Genomic DNA, 18682 nt, shown 5'->3' with positions numbered 1-18682 from the left:
TTACGTTCAAATTGTATTTATATTTCTATTATTTATAGAAATGACAAAAATACCTTAAAATAATATAAAGAGTTCAATATTAGTACCCAATTAAGTAAAAGAGTTTAATATTAGTAAGGATACAAATGAATGCATGTTGTGATGTTATCCGAAGGCACACATATACATATTAGGGGTTGTTTTCCACTCAACAGGAGTTATTATGATGCTCATATGAGATTTCAAGATCTTCAGCGTACGCAATTCTTGAGTCTTGAACTATTTACCTTTATCTCTCAAGAAAAAGGGAGAATCAAATCAAGAGAGTTCTACACATAGAGGTCTACACGCTAGAGTTAAGATATTAGCTCAGCAGTTGTAACATCCGAGATTAAAATTTTCAACTCGTCTCTAGGAAGCACCAACTCATGCAAAATGGACAACCACATTCATTAATTTTCATCTGTTATGCAAAATGGTTCCAACTAAACAAAAAAACGATAGCCAAAAATGCCGTACTTCAAACTTTAACTCCAGTTGGCAAGAAGGGCTCCCACCATCCAAATTCATATTTTGGATAGGGTGCCACCCAGTTTTCTGGCTTCTCAAACTCGAGAGTGGTAGGATTTGAAGCTAAAGCTTCTTCAAGATTGTCAGCTTCATAGCTATCAGATAAAACTCTGTCCAACCTCAATTTCATAAACCTGATAAGCAAATTGAATTAGGAGCAAAAAGATGCAAGTTAAAAATAACATATATAACAAAATGCGAGTAGGAATCTTTGCTTCCCTGCTATACTAATACCTTAAAACTATGGCTAATTCCCACTAATAAAAGGTTCAGAAATAGTTTGGGATGTAATTCCATTTGTGTTGCCTACAACCATGAGGATGGGTGTTTTCAAGCCATTCTTAAACTAAGATGCACTTTTTCCTGCATTATCACCACCACAGTCAGATATGGTTCTTTCTCTTGCCTTTTGCATTTTAAATATGATCTGTCACGCAAGAGTATGATTCATGTATCACCAGACAAATTCACAAAGGATTCAATTGCACGTGAATTTAGGGTATTTCGTACTTGCTCCATTTGAGATTTAACATCTCCTAGATGAAGTCCTAACCAAGGTGGCAGGTAATTGAGACCAGCAAATGATACTAGCTTAAATACTAGTCTTTTAATATTCAGATTTTATCAGTAGGCACATAGGAAGTAGGAAGAAAGAGATGAAAAGTATGCTCAAACTAAAAGAAATTTTTTGGTTTCAAGCCTTACGTGATCCAAGGGCCGTTAGTTGAAACCAGAGCAACAGCAGGCCTGCGCAACCTCTTTGTGATGTCAGGGAAATTTTCCAAGAACTTGGGTTCGATTACAAGCCAGAAGTCCTGCTCTTTATTGCGTTCTCCGTAGTAACGAAGCCTCTCAAACAAAAGTTCTTTGAAGTGCTCCTCTTCATCAAGCATGAACTTTGCATTCGCAACAACAAAATAGTATTTTCTGGATTGTTGCTGGAAAATAAGAATAATTTCAGAACCACAAAGTAATTCATACCACAAGAAAAGCCTATTTAATAATATCACTCTGAACAGAAAATCAGCATGGCCTCTTGGCACTGTTTCTATTATTATTATTTTAATTTTACAGCACCATGAAACCTTTAAATAGAGGATGATTCTCAAGAAGATCTTCATCATCAAAATGAAAGAAAAAGCATCTCAGAAGTCGACACATTTCAACCTTCTTTCCTGCTATTGATTTTATTTATGAAGGATTACATGCTTTAGGAAACTGATGGAGTTAAATGATACCCTGAGGCAATTAGAAGGGGGAATATTTGAATTGTTTACCACTTTGTTGCTTCTCAAATCTCAACAATATAATGCAACGGCTTTGTTCAATCAAAGTATCAATGTAACAGTCAAACAGGTCTTTCTTGTTGAATTATGTACATATTAACACACTCACATGGTAGTTTATAAAGAAAGAGAAGGTTTTAAGGGTGTGGAAATTTTTTTATAAAAATAAAACATATTTAATATTTCAATGACATAATTATCTTTTATGTACATAACTATTTGTTCTAATACGAGGCTCAACTCAATGACAGTTGGTATCACTTAATTCGTGACACGAAACTCAATCAAACACTTTATATTAGTGTATAAATAACCATTTATTTTATAAAATACTAAATTATAATACAATCACAATATTACGTAACAAATATATTTATAAAAAAATGATTTAATTAATAAATAAAGCTTTAGTTGAAATATTAAAGTGAAGATGTTAAAAATCATAGTCTTTTAATTTCAATGCCCACTATGACTATATTTTTCTATTTTTTATATAAAAGATATAAAAAGCCAAAACATCCTAAAAATAATATAGTTTGTAACAATGGTAATTTAATCCTTTTGTCACCAACTCAATTAGGGGCTTAGTATATAATATAGATAGAAGAGACTCTTTGTCAATTCAATGACCATGTTGGAGTCACTGAACTCATGATAGAAACTCAATCAATATCAGTTTTGATATAAGTATATGTAATAGCACCCTTTTTCCTACTAGATCGTATATCAATGAAAACTAGCTATTTAGCACAATAAGGAAGAAGGCAATGAGAAGGAATATATGGGTGCATAAATTGGACTAGAAATTGGTTTGGCATGAAATCAAATGGTATAACTAACAAAAAAGGCAAACGAGTGATAGCAGTCCTACCTGAATAAAAGCAGTTAAATATATCTACACAGTGGGTAATGCACAGAAAGATTGCAGTGTATCATGACTCAAATACCTATTAATGCAACTATTTGGTATTCGATAGACGATGGTAAAGAAATAATAGATACAAAAGGAGTACCATGTCGGGACTGAGCTGGTCGGAGTCGACTGCAGCAACAGCTGTCCTAAAGGATGGTGGAGTCCTGGAAGTGGAAGTGAATGAGCTCTTAACCAACAATTGGGCCCGGTTGTTGCTGTTGCTGCTACTAGGAAACGCTAAGGCTTTGGCAGCGCCACCATTGCCGCATTGGGCGGTGAATGCTGCTGGCGCACAAGCCAGACCAAGTGTTAAACTTGCAGCACTAAGCGCACCTAACATTTCCTCTTCTTGATCCAGACCAGAGTAGCAGCAGCGATCAGATTTTTAAAACAAAGGGGTTTGTACTTTGCGGAGGGCAGAAGAAGATTTTCTGATTTTGGATTTGGCTTTACCAATTAGTAGCCATCTTGCAAGACAACCTTATCTTGTTATCTTGCAACTTGTACAAAGTCCCACGAAATCAGTAATAATCTTTTTTTTACTAAAAAAACCCTTTTTCTTACTATGTAAATTTTATCCATACTCATTTCCTAAGTAAATAATAGAAATTTCTTCATTTATTCGTCTTTCTTTTTTCAAATTAATTTTTTAAATATGGCTTTTTTTTAATATTACAACATCCCCGCCCTTCAAATTCTATAAAAAATTTTATATAAACTAAATTTATATACATGTGAGTAAAAAAATTATGTAACAAATAAATTTAATAGAAAGTCACGTAAAAATTAATTAATGCATGGCTACTATGAAAAAGTTAATTGTTTATTATGTATTGAATTTCAAGTTTAAATTTTATTATGATTATTTTTTTATTAATTTATTATATTTGTTGAGGCGGTTTATAAAGAGTTCCAAGTAGTGTTTGGAACTACTTAACTCATAAACTTACCATATTTTGTATTGACAAATTTATGTAAAAAAAAAATTTGTTATGATTTTTATTGACTTTTTTTTTTAAAATTGACTTCAATTTTTTAAGCAATTAGATTGGATCGAATACCTTAGTAACATATCTTGAAGATTTGAAGATTTATTTTGGTCATGTTAAAGATATTATCCATTATGATTATCTTGCTATTTTGATGGGATTGATGTTAATTGATTTTTATCTTTATAAGCCCTTACATATTGAAAGGTTTGTATAGGTGAAAGGGTGTGATCTTAGCACTTACTAAGTTATTTAGAATTAATTTTCAAAGGTGTGGAGAATTTGTGCTTAGGGGATAACTTGAAGGAGAGTGATTTAGATCTTGGATGCAAAAGTGAAGTTGCTAATATGGTAAGTGTTAAAGCTTGTAATCACTTGTTGTATAAGGTGTTAAGGTAACAGATTATTTTTTTGGACAATGCCCTGCAGACGTAGAGAAACCGAATTGTATAAACATATTGTGTGTTCTTCACTAGTGTCTGAAGTAGTTGACACTGTTCAATTTTCTTGCAAATCCCAAAACTACAGGTTCCAACAATATGAAAAAGACAAAAAAACATCATTAGAAAAGTAGAAGTTAATTTGTATATGCGAGGGTAATTTAGTAATTCCAAAATTAAGTTGATGCCTTATTGTCCTATAACACCAACTTAGTGAAAGACTTAATATAAGTATAGATATTACATTGGTCTCATCACTAATGGATGGGGAGATTAATTTTAGATTTTGTATACCTTATTTCCTCCCATACTATAGGTTTGGTTAACCCTAAATCCTTTCAACTAAATTTAGAACCCTTACAAATCTACTCAGAAATTTTACAAATCAAAACCCTTTCATTTTAATTTTACTCCTTAAAAATTATATTTTTAGGTAAAGTACATTGTTGGTTACTTTATTATGTGTAAGTTTTTGTTTAGGTCACTTAACTTTTAAAAAATTATAGATAGGTCTCTCAATTATTCAAGATTGTGGTTTTTTTTATCACCCAACCATTAAGTAACTAATAGAAGGATAATGTGACCATTTTTAATTGACATAATAACAAATTTAGCCCTAAAAAATTATAGATTTTGTCAATTTGGCCCCATAAAAAATTAGTCTTTCACGTTTACACATTGTGTTAATTTGGTCTTGATTCTAAAAAGTTTAAAAAACTATAAAAATGAAAAATACATAATTTAAAAAAAAAGATACATAGAAATTTTCAAATGTGTTTTTTTAATTTCTATGTAATTTTCTTGAAACTTTTTACATAACTTTTTATATATTTTTCATTTTTTAGAATCAAGACCAAATTAACATATTGTGTTAATGTTGAGGGTTTTTCTTTAATTAGGGTCACATTGATAAAATGTATAAACATTAAGGATTAAATTTGTTATTATGTCAATTAGAAAAGATCATGTCATCCTTACGTTAGCCATTTAATGGATGGATAACCAAAAAACACAATCATGAATAATTAGATGACCCCAATTGCAACTTTTTGAAGTTGTGTGACTGTAACGCCCCTTACTTGAGCTCAAACCTACACCCGAACAATGAATGCTACCTTTCAAGTTAAACAGTGCACTCAAGTACCAAGTATATTATTTTTTTCCACTTATCTTTCAAACTTATTTATGGTCTTTTATCACTTGTAAAATCATTACTAAGCTTGCTTTATTATTCAGTTGTGTCGTGGCCTTTTCGAAGTCAAAACAAGGCATTTAGAAGCAAAGGTATCAGTAACTTGATGTGTTTACTGTAGATTTTGTAACACCCCTAACCCGTATCCGTCACCAGAGTAGGGTTACTAGGTATTACCGATCAATTCACATCATTTAACATATAACTCATACATTTATGCAGTCATACTCAAATACCATTTAATCACAAACACATTATTCCTTATAATGGCCTACGAGGCATTAAACATGTTTTAGAAGTGGTTCAGGACTAAACCGATAACATATGAAAATTTTTGGAAACTTAGAAAAATTTCAACCATACAAGGGTCACACGCCTGTGTGAATAGGCCGTGCGTCTCACACGGCTCCAGACATGTCCGTGTCTTAGGCCGTGTGGAAACAGGGCATACATACTGACTTGGGTCACACGGCTAACCACACGACCGCATGTCTAGCTCGTGTGCCCTTCGAAGTGGCCACACACCCCCGTGTGCTAGGCTATGCCAAACCTGTAGGGTATACTGACTTATGCAACACAGCCAAGTCACACGCCCGTGTGCTAGGCCGTGTGCCAATTCAGGGGTATACTGACTTGCACCACACGGCTAGTCACACATTTGTATGTGAGACCGTGTGGAGCATACTGACTTCAATTCAATTTCAACACCAGGGGACACATGGCCGTGTAGCATGACCGTGTGTCACACACGACTGAGACACACGCCCGTGTCTCTGCCTGTATGGACAAAAATAAGCCATTTGCAAGGCCAATTTTCCACCCCAACTTCAATGTACCTACACAAGGCAAAATGGTACCATTTCATTATACAATTAGGCAGCCAAAATCATCAACTAAATGCACAATTCATACCATTATAATTTCATCTATTCCAATTCTCAAATCACTTCCATTTACTTAGCCAAATACATGCCAAAACAATATCAAACAATATGGATCATTTATCATAATTCACATAACCCTTTTAACTTCTATAATGTCTTGGTTACAACCATGCCAAAACAAACCAAAATAAGCCATCACTCATGGCTATATATATACAAACCAAAACATATACATTTACAAGCCATTTCTAATAACCAAACACACTTCAATATTAACATCATTTACAAGTCAAATCTCATAGCTATAATCACAACCAAAATACCACATCTAGCCTATACATGCCATATACCGTAATTGTATAATTCAAAAGTACCAACTTAGATGTTTGATAGTGCGATGATGTTCCTGACGACTCCTGGATCCGAGCTAGCCTTGATTCACTATAAAACATAGAAAATTAACACGAAGTAAGCTTCATAACTTAGTAAGCTTGTATGTGAATAACTTAATTCATCGAACAAATGCAAATCAACTAATTACACATGAAAAAACCATGTACACATTAACTACAAACCTTTCTCATGTCTCAAAACATGATCAAATATGAACTCATCGAACTTTCACTATTTAATACTCGAATAGGTTCTACACATACCTATATCGCCTCGTACTAACCTTTTTCTCAACCACATCATTCGTTACCCGTTGAACCATTCGGAATAGAAATCGGATACTCAGGAGTCTCGTACAATAAGTACCTATACCATGGCCCGTAGCCAAATCAAGGTAACTTATTTGAAGAACTATTATCATAGCCCGAAGCCAAATTATCCGATATACATGGCTAGAAGCCATCTATAAAATTTGCATCCGAAGTGCTAATATCATGGCCCGAAGCCAACTCAACGTATCATTTATTGACATGTCAATAGTATCCAAAACTATTCTTAAGGTTCACCCGGGCTTTCACACTTTTCGTTTCTATCATCGAATGCATTCATAGAGCCGTTTTCACAATTCATACATTATCCATAATCCCTTTTTAAAAATTTATGCAATATTAAAGCATTTTAACATAAATTTATAATGTAATCATCACATATAAACTTACCTCGTATTCGGAATTGACGGATCAGGTCTACTACTCGATAACCTTGCTTTTCCCCTGATCTAAACCCGAATTCTTTCTTTCTTGATCTATATGAATTCAAAATTAACTTATTTATTCATACACTCATTCAATTAATCCAAAAATGCATATTTGGGAATTTTTACACATTAGCCCCTAAACTTTTGCATTTAATCAATTTAGTCTCTATTTCACAAATACATAAAATTCACACAATTCAACAATACCCATGCTTGATCGAATTATATATAGGTTTCTAGCAGTCCAAAACTTCCATTTGTTTTACATTTCAACCACACAATTTGCACATTTCACAATTTAATCCCTATTATGCATTTTCATTAAAAATCTCTTAACAAAATATGTAAAACTATCATCAAGCTTTCATATTTCAACATTAAACATCAAAGAACACATAGATTCAACAAAGGAAACTCTCAAAATCTTTAACATTCTCAAAATTTAAGGCATGGGCTAGTTAGAATACGAAGCAACGATCTCAAAAACATAAAAATCATTAAAAACGGATCGAAAAATGGACTCACAAGTAAGGTTGAACTATGGCCGAATGATAGGTGTTCTAAAATGGCTTTCCTTTCTTCAACAATTAGTTGAGAAAGATGAACATGCATGTTTTTTTTTTATTTTCTTTACTTAATAACTTTTAATTATAAATTACAATATTAACCTTACTAATAAAACATTAAAATCACATAATAGTTGTCCAAAATTGTCCACTCATCTTTCAAATGGCTTAATTACCATTTAAGGCCACCATAATTAACAGCCAAAGCTATTTGACACCTTTAACTAATAGAACATGCATTTTACATTTTACGCGATTTAGTCCTTTTTCACAAATTGAGCATTCAAGCGGTAAAATTTCTTTACGAAACTTCCACACAATAATTATATCATGTTGTAAACTTTAATAAAATAATAAAATAAATATTTTGACTTCACATTTGTGGTTCCAAAACTATTGTTCCGATTTGATTCAAAAATGGGTTGTTGCAGATTTTTTCATTCTAGGTAGTCATGTATGAGTACCTAAGTCTAGGTATCAGAACCTAGGTGCAAGGAAACCAAAACCAAGCTTGAAACTACCTTAAAACATGCCAAAACACTTCTTAGGCATTCCCAATCATCCTCAACTATTTTTAGGCCTTTAAATGCTTCAAGATATCATTCAAAACATCATATGTTCATCCAAGTTCAATCACTAGAAATTAATCTTAACATCTTCAAAACTTTCCACTTGATCACAACTTGTACCACTTCACTAACTATCACTTTGAATTTTCATTAGCATGTTTCTCCTCCTCAATAATCCATTGAGCCTTTGGCTTGACTACTCTGTCATCGTTACTACCCATTTTGGGAGATTTCCAACCAGTCAAAATCATAAACCAAACTTCTTCATCAACCATTTTTATATAGGCATTCATGTGTGCTTTCTAGTATGCAAAATTGCCAACTTCAAGCATCGGGGGTCTAGATGTGGATGAACCTTCCATAGCTTGATTTTGGCAACACTTTGGATCTCCACTAGCTACTTTAAGTAGTAGGCTTTTATACTAACTAAAACATTTCTAAAAACCAATCCGCTAAAGTGAAGTGGTGCCTAAGGTAGTAGCCACTCCTTCAACCACAAAAAAAATAAAGAAACATAACACAAGAAGGTTGTTTACACAGTTCAGTTTCTCTACGCCTGCGAAGCTTAGCTCGGTGAGAAATATGGACTCTCTTCAACAGTTACAAGTGAACCTACCCAATCCATACCTTATGATTCTTTTCCTCACCCTTATACTTTGAGAAATATGGACTCTCACCATTGTAATCACCCATTGCGAATACAAGTAAAACCGCAATACAAGGTTCTACTATCAAAATAACATTCCTACAAATTTATTCTCACAAGAACAAATTAAGTGTCTAACTCTCTATATATTCACCTAGGCAAGTCTCTCAAATATATATACTTCAATTTCGAGACTTGCTTACAAATGAAGATTTCATTCAATCCCAATAAAACAATAATACCATATGAATAATACATTATAATAATAACACATAATGTAAATATGGACTCTTGGTGGCTCATCTAATAGAATAACGGTCCAATCCAAATTCCATATCCAAGTGATTATTTTGACCATCGGTTTAGGTCATTGCACTTATTTCGATGGTCATATTTTCCATCGATAAAAGTCTACATTAGCGTTAAATGTACCAATTAATTTTTTTTGTCAGAATAACTAATGGGTGTTGAATCTGTAACACCCTATACCCGACGGCCACCAAGCCCGAGTATCAAGATGCCACACCACCGTCACACATCACATGCAATCCAAATGGTCTCGTTATTAAGTAAACATCTTTCATTTTAGCTTTCATAATATTTAGAAGTCATGCAAATTCTAGTCTTTGTTAACACATGCTAAACATTCATCAATACAGACTTAGAACAAGCATTAAACATGCATTAGAACCACATAGCAAAATTTCGAAACAAATCACATAGGTATTGATACTGTATCGAAGGTACCAAAACAACATCTTGTTTCTCGTTTAAAGTTAAAACCCCAAAAATTATCAGTACCTTTCATAAAATATCAATTATTTTACCCCGAGTATCCGTACTCGTGGTAAGGTATCGATACCAATTTACCATATTGACTTCCTGCACATCGAAATATCACAAAGGTATTATTTTTATAACCTGAATACCGATATCTCTGCTCCAGACCACAACAATTTAGCAGTTTAAGGCATATAATTCATTCAAAATAATACTACTTAATATGCAACTTTTACCTTATCAAGTAATCACCAAAACAGCTACAATGACGGTTCAATCATCAAAAACATGTCTGAGTAAGCGAACGATATAACAAGAACAATATCCATAAATCTTAAGAACAAATAAGCTATCAAAGTAATTCAAACATTATGGGAAAGTTTATGCAACAATTCTACCACATTATTTAACGTCCATTGATCATACATACAGTTCATGACACTTCAACATAGCAAATATTTAAACCAAAACAATACTAATGAAATAATTATAACATCCATCAAAAGTGTTAGGAAACTAAGCCTATAAAATATCATAAGAACCATAATGATAATCAATCAAAGTCTAACCACATTGCCTTATCCACACAGTTCAAAAATAATATTAATATCATCTATAGAAAAACTAAAGCCTAACTTGGATCACTTCCTTGGTATCCCCGCACCTCTCACATGTAAACGTTAAATATCTGCAATGGTTAGAGAAAGTAGGTGAGCTTAAACAAGCTCAGTGAATGTTGCAGTAACTACAATGTATACACAACATCAACTTTTGATGTTGACCTAAGATGAGAAAATAGATTGCATACTTGATTCTTAGCTTTGATGCCCTAAACTTTTGATATAACAACTTTTAAGATAAATTTTATTTAATTATCTCTTATTTTATTATGTAAAAATATGGCTGAAACGTTATCAAGCATTTTTAAAGCATTTTCAAATACTTACAATATACTAAAAATTTTATTTTAATTTTTTTATCCAAATGTTTTTTAGTTGATAACAATGTGTCCTAAGGTGTTTAAGATATTTTTAAAGCACTTTGGTAGTCAAGTCTTGAGACAAGCAAGTGCGAAACCAAACTTTGCTCTAGAGGTGCAAAGTCTTGAGACATGATCTATATGTCTTGAGACATAGCCTCCGAAAAATCTATATAATAACTATTTTTTAGCGAAATCTCAAGACATCTTGACAAGTCTTGAGACATACATTATAGAAACATTGTAATACCCCGAAAATTTTTACAGTAAAATATTATCCGTGATATAGTAAAATAAGGAAATAAAGTGACAAAAAGGGAATTTTTGAGTGATGTCAATATTGAGAAGTATATTATGATATATTAATTCAAGAAATGACTAAATTGTAAAGATGAGAAAAGTCTTGTTGCACAAGAGTAAATACTCAAAATTTAAGGGGTTGAAGTGAAAATATAAAAAAGTTGAAGGACTAATGGTGCAAATATTTTAAGGGTGGAATGATCTAGAAACCAAGAAAAATTAATGAATTAGGACCAAATTGAATAGGTAAAAAAATTATGAGGGACTAAATTGCAATTTTACCAAATTAAGTGATGACTCAAGGATGGAATTCTAAAAGATCATGAAGGGAAAAATGGTCAATTAGTAAGAGAGAGAATTCTAGAATGTAATGATTATGTTGATGATATTTTAAATTAATTAATTAGATAAATATTATTTTATTAATATTTTATGAGATGTTTATTATTATTATATTATTATTTATTTAGTATAAAAGGAAGGAAAGATGAAGAATTATCAACACATTTCATTTTCCATGCAAACTAACGTAAGATAAGAAGAAGAAAAGAAGTTTGCTTTCTTTACAATTTAGTCATTCCACCAAAAGTTCATTATTTTCATCTAAAATTTGAAAGAATTTCCATAGCCATCAAGAGAGAAAGATAGCAAGGAGATGATGGGGAGCAAGAATATCAAGTTGGATTCAAGAAATCAAAGCTGGAGGAGAGAGAGAAATCAAGTTAAAGATTGAAGTCAATAAGAAAAGGTAAGTACATCAAGATTTCATTATGTTTTTAAGTTTGTTATTATTGATAAAGCATGGAAATAATGTTATAGTAGAGTTTTCTTACATAAGGTCCTATGTTATTGATATGTTAGTGAAGAAAAAATAAGAGAAAGTGATGAAAAATGGTGTAGAAAAAGAAAATAAGGATGTTATAACATGATAATTAATATCTTGTACTAAAACAGTTTTGGACAGCAGCAGTAGTCTAAGTTTGAAAAATCATCAAAAATTGTATAAATCTAATTATAGATGAATAAAATATGAAATTAAATCTTATTAAGTCTAGTTTCTTATAGAAGAAATTATGTAAGCAATGGAATTCTAAATCATGAGATATGATGAATTTTGTGAGACAAGGTCAGAATAATTTCGGGTTCCCCTGTTCTGAATTTGTAAAATCATAAAAAAAAATTGGATAAAAATAATTAGGGGCTTAAATTTATATTTTTAGAATCTTGAATGAGTCTATTTTCAATAGAAACAAATATGAACATCATTCGAATTCTGTACAAGGAGATAATTAATTTTTAGTGAAGAAGGATCACAACTGTTAGACAGCAGAATAGGGGTAACTTTAAAGAATAAACTGTACTTATTGACTAAACCAAAAATTCTGAAAATTTTATGGTAAGAAGATATATGAGTCTAGATTCAGGTAAAATTAGCGGATCTTAATTTGGAGTCCTATAGCTCCAGATATAAATAATTTAGTGACTATGACACAGATGGACAGCTTGAATATTCATAAAAGTAAATAATAAAGATTATAGATAATGTTACTTACAAGTGTGCTACATACATCAAGGATTTGGAATGGAGAGGAAGAGGAGGAAAACATATATAAATATTCATTAAGCATGGCTAATTTGCATTTTTTAGGCTTAGGGACTAAATTGAATAAAAGTAAAACTTTATAGGCAATTTTGTAAAAATGTCAGAAATGACCAAATTGCATGAAATGGATTATTTTATTATTTAAATTATAGAATTGAATGAAATTATTAATTTAGTTCAAGATCGGGGGAAAACATGTTTTAGGGATTAAATTGAAAAGTGTTAAAATTATGGAAAATTCTTATATTTTATAGAATTCATGGACTGTTATCAATATATATGAGAATAATAGCTGGAAATAAGGATTAAATTGCAAGAATTTTATTTTCCTGACCCTAAGGATGAAATCGTCATTAATTAAAAGTTTAGGGGCAAAATGGTAATTTTGCCTAGAGCATTAATTAAATGCATTAGAAGATGAAATGAATGAAAATGGTGATCAAATTTATTTATAAAGATCCGGACGACTCAAATATGAGACTTGATGGTGGAAAAGAAAAGATATTGGATTAATGAAATTATAAACACAAACAAGCAATGAGGTAAGTTTGTGTAACTTGAATTGTATTTTAAATACTTGAATATGTGGTTATGTGATGAAAATATGATTTGAATGTTCAATTCATGATATTTGATGAAATATTGATAATACTCGATATAAATTGAAAATAAATCCCAGTTAAATGAAAGGAAAATTCGATGGATCTCTGAAAAGGAATTGACGGTAAAAAGGATCTAGCCCGGACGGGTGATCCTATTCTGATATAGCCCTCCCGAAGAATACGTGTAAAATGGATTTAGCCCGGACGGGTAATCCGAATTAGGGTCTGAATTTAGCCTGGACTGGTAATTCAGATCCAAGCTCATTAGAGTAATTGTTGTTGCAGGGGATTTAGCCTGGACTGGTAATCCCGACAATACTCTATGAGTTTATATTACAGGGGATTTAGCCTGGACTGGTAATCCCACTGTAAGGATGAGGTTCGCGGGAGTGTGCTCTCTGATATGAAATGTGTAAGACCATGGTTGAAAGATACCATGGCAGCCTGATATGAAATGTGTAAGACCATGGTTGAAAGATACCATGGCAGCCTGATATGAAATGTGTAAGACCATGGTTGAAAGATACCATGGCAACGTGATATGAAATGAACAAGACCATGGTTGAAAGATATCATGGCAACATGGCAGAAAATGAGTAAGACCATAGTTGAAAGACACTATGGCATCATGTCAAAGATAAATAAGACCGTGGATGGGAGACGCTCTAACATCTGTTGAACAATTGATATTCAGGTAATATGTATCAGATGACGAATGGTTATATGAAATAATTATGAAGATAGATAAACGAAATAAGTATAAGTACATGGAGTATAATTTATGTTAAGTTTGATATAAGCTATTACCGGAATAAATATACATAAAATATATGGAAATGATGGAGCATGAAATATTGATATAATGAAATGAATGATATATGCTTATGAAGAAACGGTAAGAGCATGATATGTTTCATGACATGTACATATATGATTATCTTTGATATGTTGATACAAGGAAATTATGTAAGTTGAGACTATTATTAAACTCAAGTGCGATATGTCGAGAAAATAGATATATCAATGTTGAATTTATATGAGATATGTGCAAGTATACTAACAATGTTGCTGTTTGATGCTTATACAAGTATCAAACTGTTGATTGAATGGTAATATATTTATTTATATGATGCATTGAATCGGTAAGTATTTAAATTTTTTAGTGATCTGTAAATGGTAGTAATGCTCCGAAACCCTGTTCTGGCAGCAGATACGGGTTAGGGGTGTTACAAACATCTTGCAATGACTAGAATTCACCCTTAACAACCATAAACGTTCAAAGACTTGTTCATTAGTAAAACTCCCTTTCAAGAACACTTCAAAATTCAAGAGGCACACATCTAAGAATCAATGTTAAGATAAAAACTTCAAATTCTTAATTTATTAATTTTCTCTTGTACATAGTCACAAAGTTCATATTGTAAAATCTTTTATCATTATTATTTCATTTCTTTAATAAGCCAAAATTTGTATACACATGCCTTCTTAGAGGATTTTTGTTTACTTCATCTTTGTACCAATTGTAATATAGAATGTTACAAGCTGAGCCACAAAAAACTAGAGGGTTCCGGTTTCATAACATCTCAAAATTTTCAATTTGACATCTGGCAGTATTTTGGGGTAAAAAATAGTAAAATTTCAAGAAAATTTTGAAAAAAAATTTGAAAATGAGTCGAACAGAGAATTTTCATGAAAGTAAAATTGATTTTGGAGATTGAAATCAATGAAAAGAATTATAGAAGTGAGCATGAGGCAAAAAGACTAAATTGAAAATTCTAAAAGTATGAGGATTAAATTGAAATTTTAACTAAAATGAGAGTTGTAGGCTATTATTGATTATTTTGTATGAGAATAAGTGGAATATGTATTGGTGATGAAAAATCACTTCTGGACAAAGATAGAAATATTTGAAAGTACAAGGGCTAAACTATAAACTTTCTATTTTTACCTAAAAAAGGGTAAAAGTGTAACTTACACCATCCAAGGATTATTAATAAGAGTTAAATTTGATTTATGAGAATCGGTTGATAAATATCTTTTCGATGTAATGAAATTCTACAAAGACGCAAAAGGGAAAAAATGATAATTTTTTCATGAAAAGGCATTCTGATTATTTCGAAGTATTGTATATTGGAAATATCATTTTGAAGTAATATTTGATATTTTGGATGAATGTGAGCCATTGGATGATTTGGTAAGAAAATGTATTGTGAACCTCAAACTTGAAAAGGATTTTGACTTGCACTTTGACCAAATACTAGTTAAAAATAGGAGTTCATTTTTCTATTGAAATAGACTTCTACAATTCAACAAGGATTCTATCTCTTCTCCCAATAAATAAATAACACCAGTAGGGCAAAAAAAGAAGAAGTTTTACACAACTTTGAGATATTATTATTTTTCCCGAAAATATTGAGAGTTTATTCTTTAAGTATTAATTATATTTTTCGGAATGACAATTCTATCGGTTTCTATTGGCAGAGAATTTTCTTTCCAATTGAAAGTAAAGTAAATAATTTAAGGACTAAATTGAAAATAGCACAAAATTTGTTAAACTGTGAGTAAATAGCTTAAGTATTTAAAAAGATGGATTTAAAGAGCAATTAGACCCAAAGGTCAATGGCTGGACGGTTTGGGTATGAAATAAGCGAGAAAACAATGTGAACAAGGGGCAAAATTGGAAATAGCATAAAAGTTAATAGTTAAATAATGATGTAATTGAAAAATCTAGACATTTCTTCATATTTTCTCAGCCAAAACGCCGTAGAAGGTCTGGAGAAAGCTGGTTTTTCATATATTTACATCATGTGAGTTTAATTCTTGCTTTTTCTTGATAATTTTCATGTTTTTATGACTTTTACAATTAGGTCCACTTATAGAATTCATTAGTTTTTGATTTTATGGGTGAAATTGGAAGTTACCCTGGATGGATAAGGGAATTTTATGATGAATTATTATGAAATTTAAGTTCTAATTTCATATTAAGGTGGTTTTATTAAGTGATTTTGATAGGAAATGATATTTAGGACTAATTATGAAAAAGTTGTGAATTGAAGGTTGCTGTTGAAATTCAAAATATAAAAGGTTTTTAAATAGTTTATAATGATAAAATAAAGTGTTAATTGAGAAAAATTAGTTCAATTGATGGGTGAACTGAGCAGGGACTAAATTGTGAAAACTGTAAATTTTGGGGTAAAAGTGCAATTTCGAAATTTGAACAGCATAAATCGTGAAGTGAAATAGAAATCAAATAAATGCTAATGAGTAGAAATATTTTATATTATAGATCAAGAATCCAAAGAAGAACGAGGAAAAGAAAAAGTTGCGGAATAGTCCCTAAATTTCAATATCTTCTACAAATTAGGCAGGTAAGTTCATATGGTTGAATTTAGATGTTTATTTGTGAATGATTGAAGTATATAATGTGTTATTATATACGAATTTGTTATGAGATTGTGTAGATTTTGTTAATGAAAGAATAAATGTGGAAATGCAAATTAGGAAAAACGCAGGATTGAGTACGTTCGTATCGTGACGTGTGATGAATTGACGGATAAGACCATGGTTGTTCCATGGAAAAGTGTGAAATGTAGGTATGGTATCATCCATACTGATTTGTGAAATGTAGGTATGGTATTATCCATACTGAGCTGTGAAATATAGGTATGGTATTATCAAATCCATACTGAGTTAAGAAATGTAGGTATAGCATTTCCCATACCGAGTTGAAAAATGTAGGTATGGTATTTCAATGAGGAAAACCATACTGAGTTGTGAATCGTGGCATTGAGCAACGACGTACTCAATTTCGTAAGTCGTTTCCTAATTTGATTATAAGAAATAAAAGAGAAGTGATCCAAATGAAAGAGATTGAGTAGTTGTTACTGTTGAGCTCAACTATGTGAATTATTATAACAATGGTTGTGAATCGCAGGAAACTTTAGTAAATGTTTTGGTATTGTTTGGAAATATTATGTTTGGTAAGCATTACTTTTAAACCTATGAACTTACTAAGCGTCAATAAGCTTACTTGTGCGTGTTTAATATTTTTATGTAGATTGACTTGAAGTGAAGTGGGTAGATCGGATCAACACAACAAAGCACACTATCCAGATCAATTCCGGTAGCTTTTTTTTATGTTAGAAGATTTATATGGCATGTATAGAGTTTAAATGAAATGAAGTAAAGATGTTATAAACTAGTTAACAACATTTTGTACTAAAACAGTTTTTGGTTAGTAGCAGTAGTTTGAGTTTGAAAATTTACCATAAATCATGAAAATCTAATTAGAGGTTTAATAAAATATGAAATTAAATCTTATTGAATCTAGTTTCACATAGAAGAAACGGTGTAAGCAAAAGGTTTTCATATCAGGAGATATTTGAATTTTTGTGAGACAAGGTTAGAGTGATTTTGAACTCCCCTGTTATGATTTGTAAAAATCATTGAAAATTTTAAAAAATTAATTAGGAGTCATACTATATATGTATGGATTCCTTATTGAGCCTATTTTTAAGAGAAACAAACGGCTTGGTTATTTGAATTCTGTACATGGAGAAATTTGGTTCGTAGTGCACAGGGGTCAGAGCAGCTGAACCCTGAAACAGGGAAGACTTCAACTAATAAACTGTACTAATTGGCCCAACTAAAAATTCTAGAAAAAAATTAGTAAGTAGATATATGAGCCTAAATTCGGGGAAAATTTACGGATTTGGATTTCGAGTTTTGTAACTCGAGATATGATTTTTTTTGCGTCTGTAATGCAGTTGGACAGCTTGTCTGGAAAGTATGATATAAATCGTTTGAATTTGTTTAAGTGCTCAAATAAGTTTAGTAATGCCTCGTGCTCGACTCCGGCGACGGTTTCGGGTAAAGGGGGTGTTACAATTTGTTAGTTTAAGTTAATGTTTATGCTTGATTAATTGGTTGTTCGATTATATCGAAATGCTTAATATGCTAGAATTGACACTCTAGTGGAAAAATCTAGATAAACGAGAATGAGAGGAGAATTTATCCTTAGATAGTTCGATATGATTGTACCAAATAGTGAGACCGAGAAAAAATTGATATGCCTGGGTGAAACAGAAAGGAAAGCTTAGATGGTATCTTTTAGTCAAGGATGAGATCAAGATGAGATTCCTAGCTAAGAGTAGCAATCAATATAATTGTATATGTAACACCCCCTAACCCCAAACCGTCGCCGGAACGAGGTTATGAGGTATTACCGGACATAT

The 18682-nt window shown here is 31.6% G+C and overlaps 1 protein-coding gene across 1 annotated transcript; it reads right to left on the bottom strand.

Moving 5' to 3' along the window:
* Positions 1-408: 408 nt before the first annotated feature.
* Positions 409-3341, bottom strand: LOC107963817 (uncharacterized). The gene is made up of 3 exons (XM_016900300.2): positions 2849-3341; positions 1255-1487; positions 409-683 (listed from the first exon to the last, which is right to left on the bottom strand). The coding sequence occupies exons 1-3, from the start codon at positions 3086-3088 to the stop codon at positions 500-502; spliced, it is 657 nt and encodes a 218-aa protein (XP_016755789.1). The 5' UTR covers positions 3089-3341; the 3' UTR covers positions 409-499.
* Between the last annotated feature and the right edge of the window lie 15341 nt (positions 3342-18682).

Source organism: Gossypium hirsutum, chromosome A03 (assembly GCF_007990345.1).
Source record: "Gossypium hirsutum isolate 1008001.06 chromosome A03, Gossypium_hirsutum_v2.1, whole genome shotgun sequence".
NCBI classification, from domain to species: domain Eukaryota; kingdom Viridiplantae; phylum Streptophyta; class Magnoliopsida; order Malvales; family Malvaceae; genus Gossypium; species Gossypium hirsutum.
Note: the sequence above shows the minus strand (reverse complement) of the source record. Positions and strands in the feature narration are given on the sequence as shown.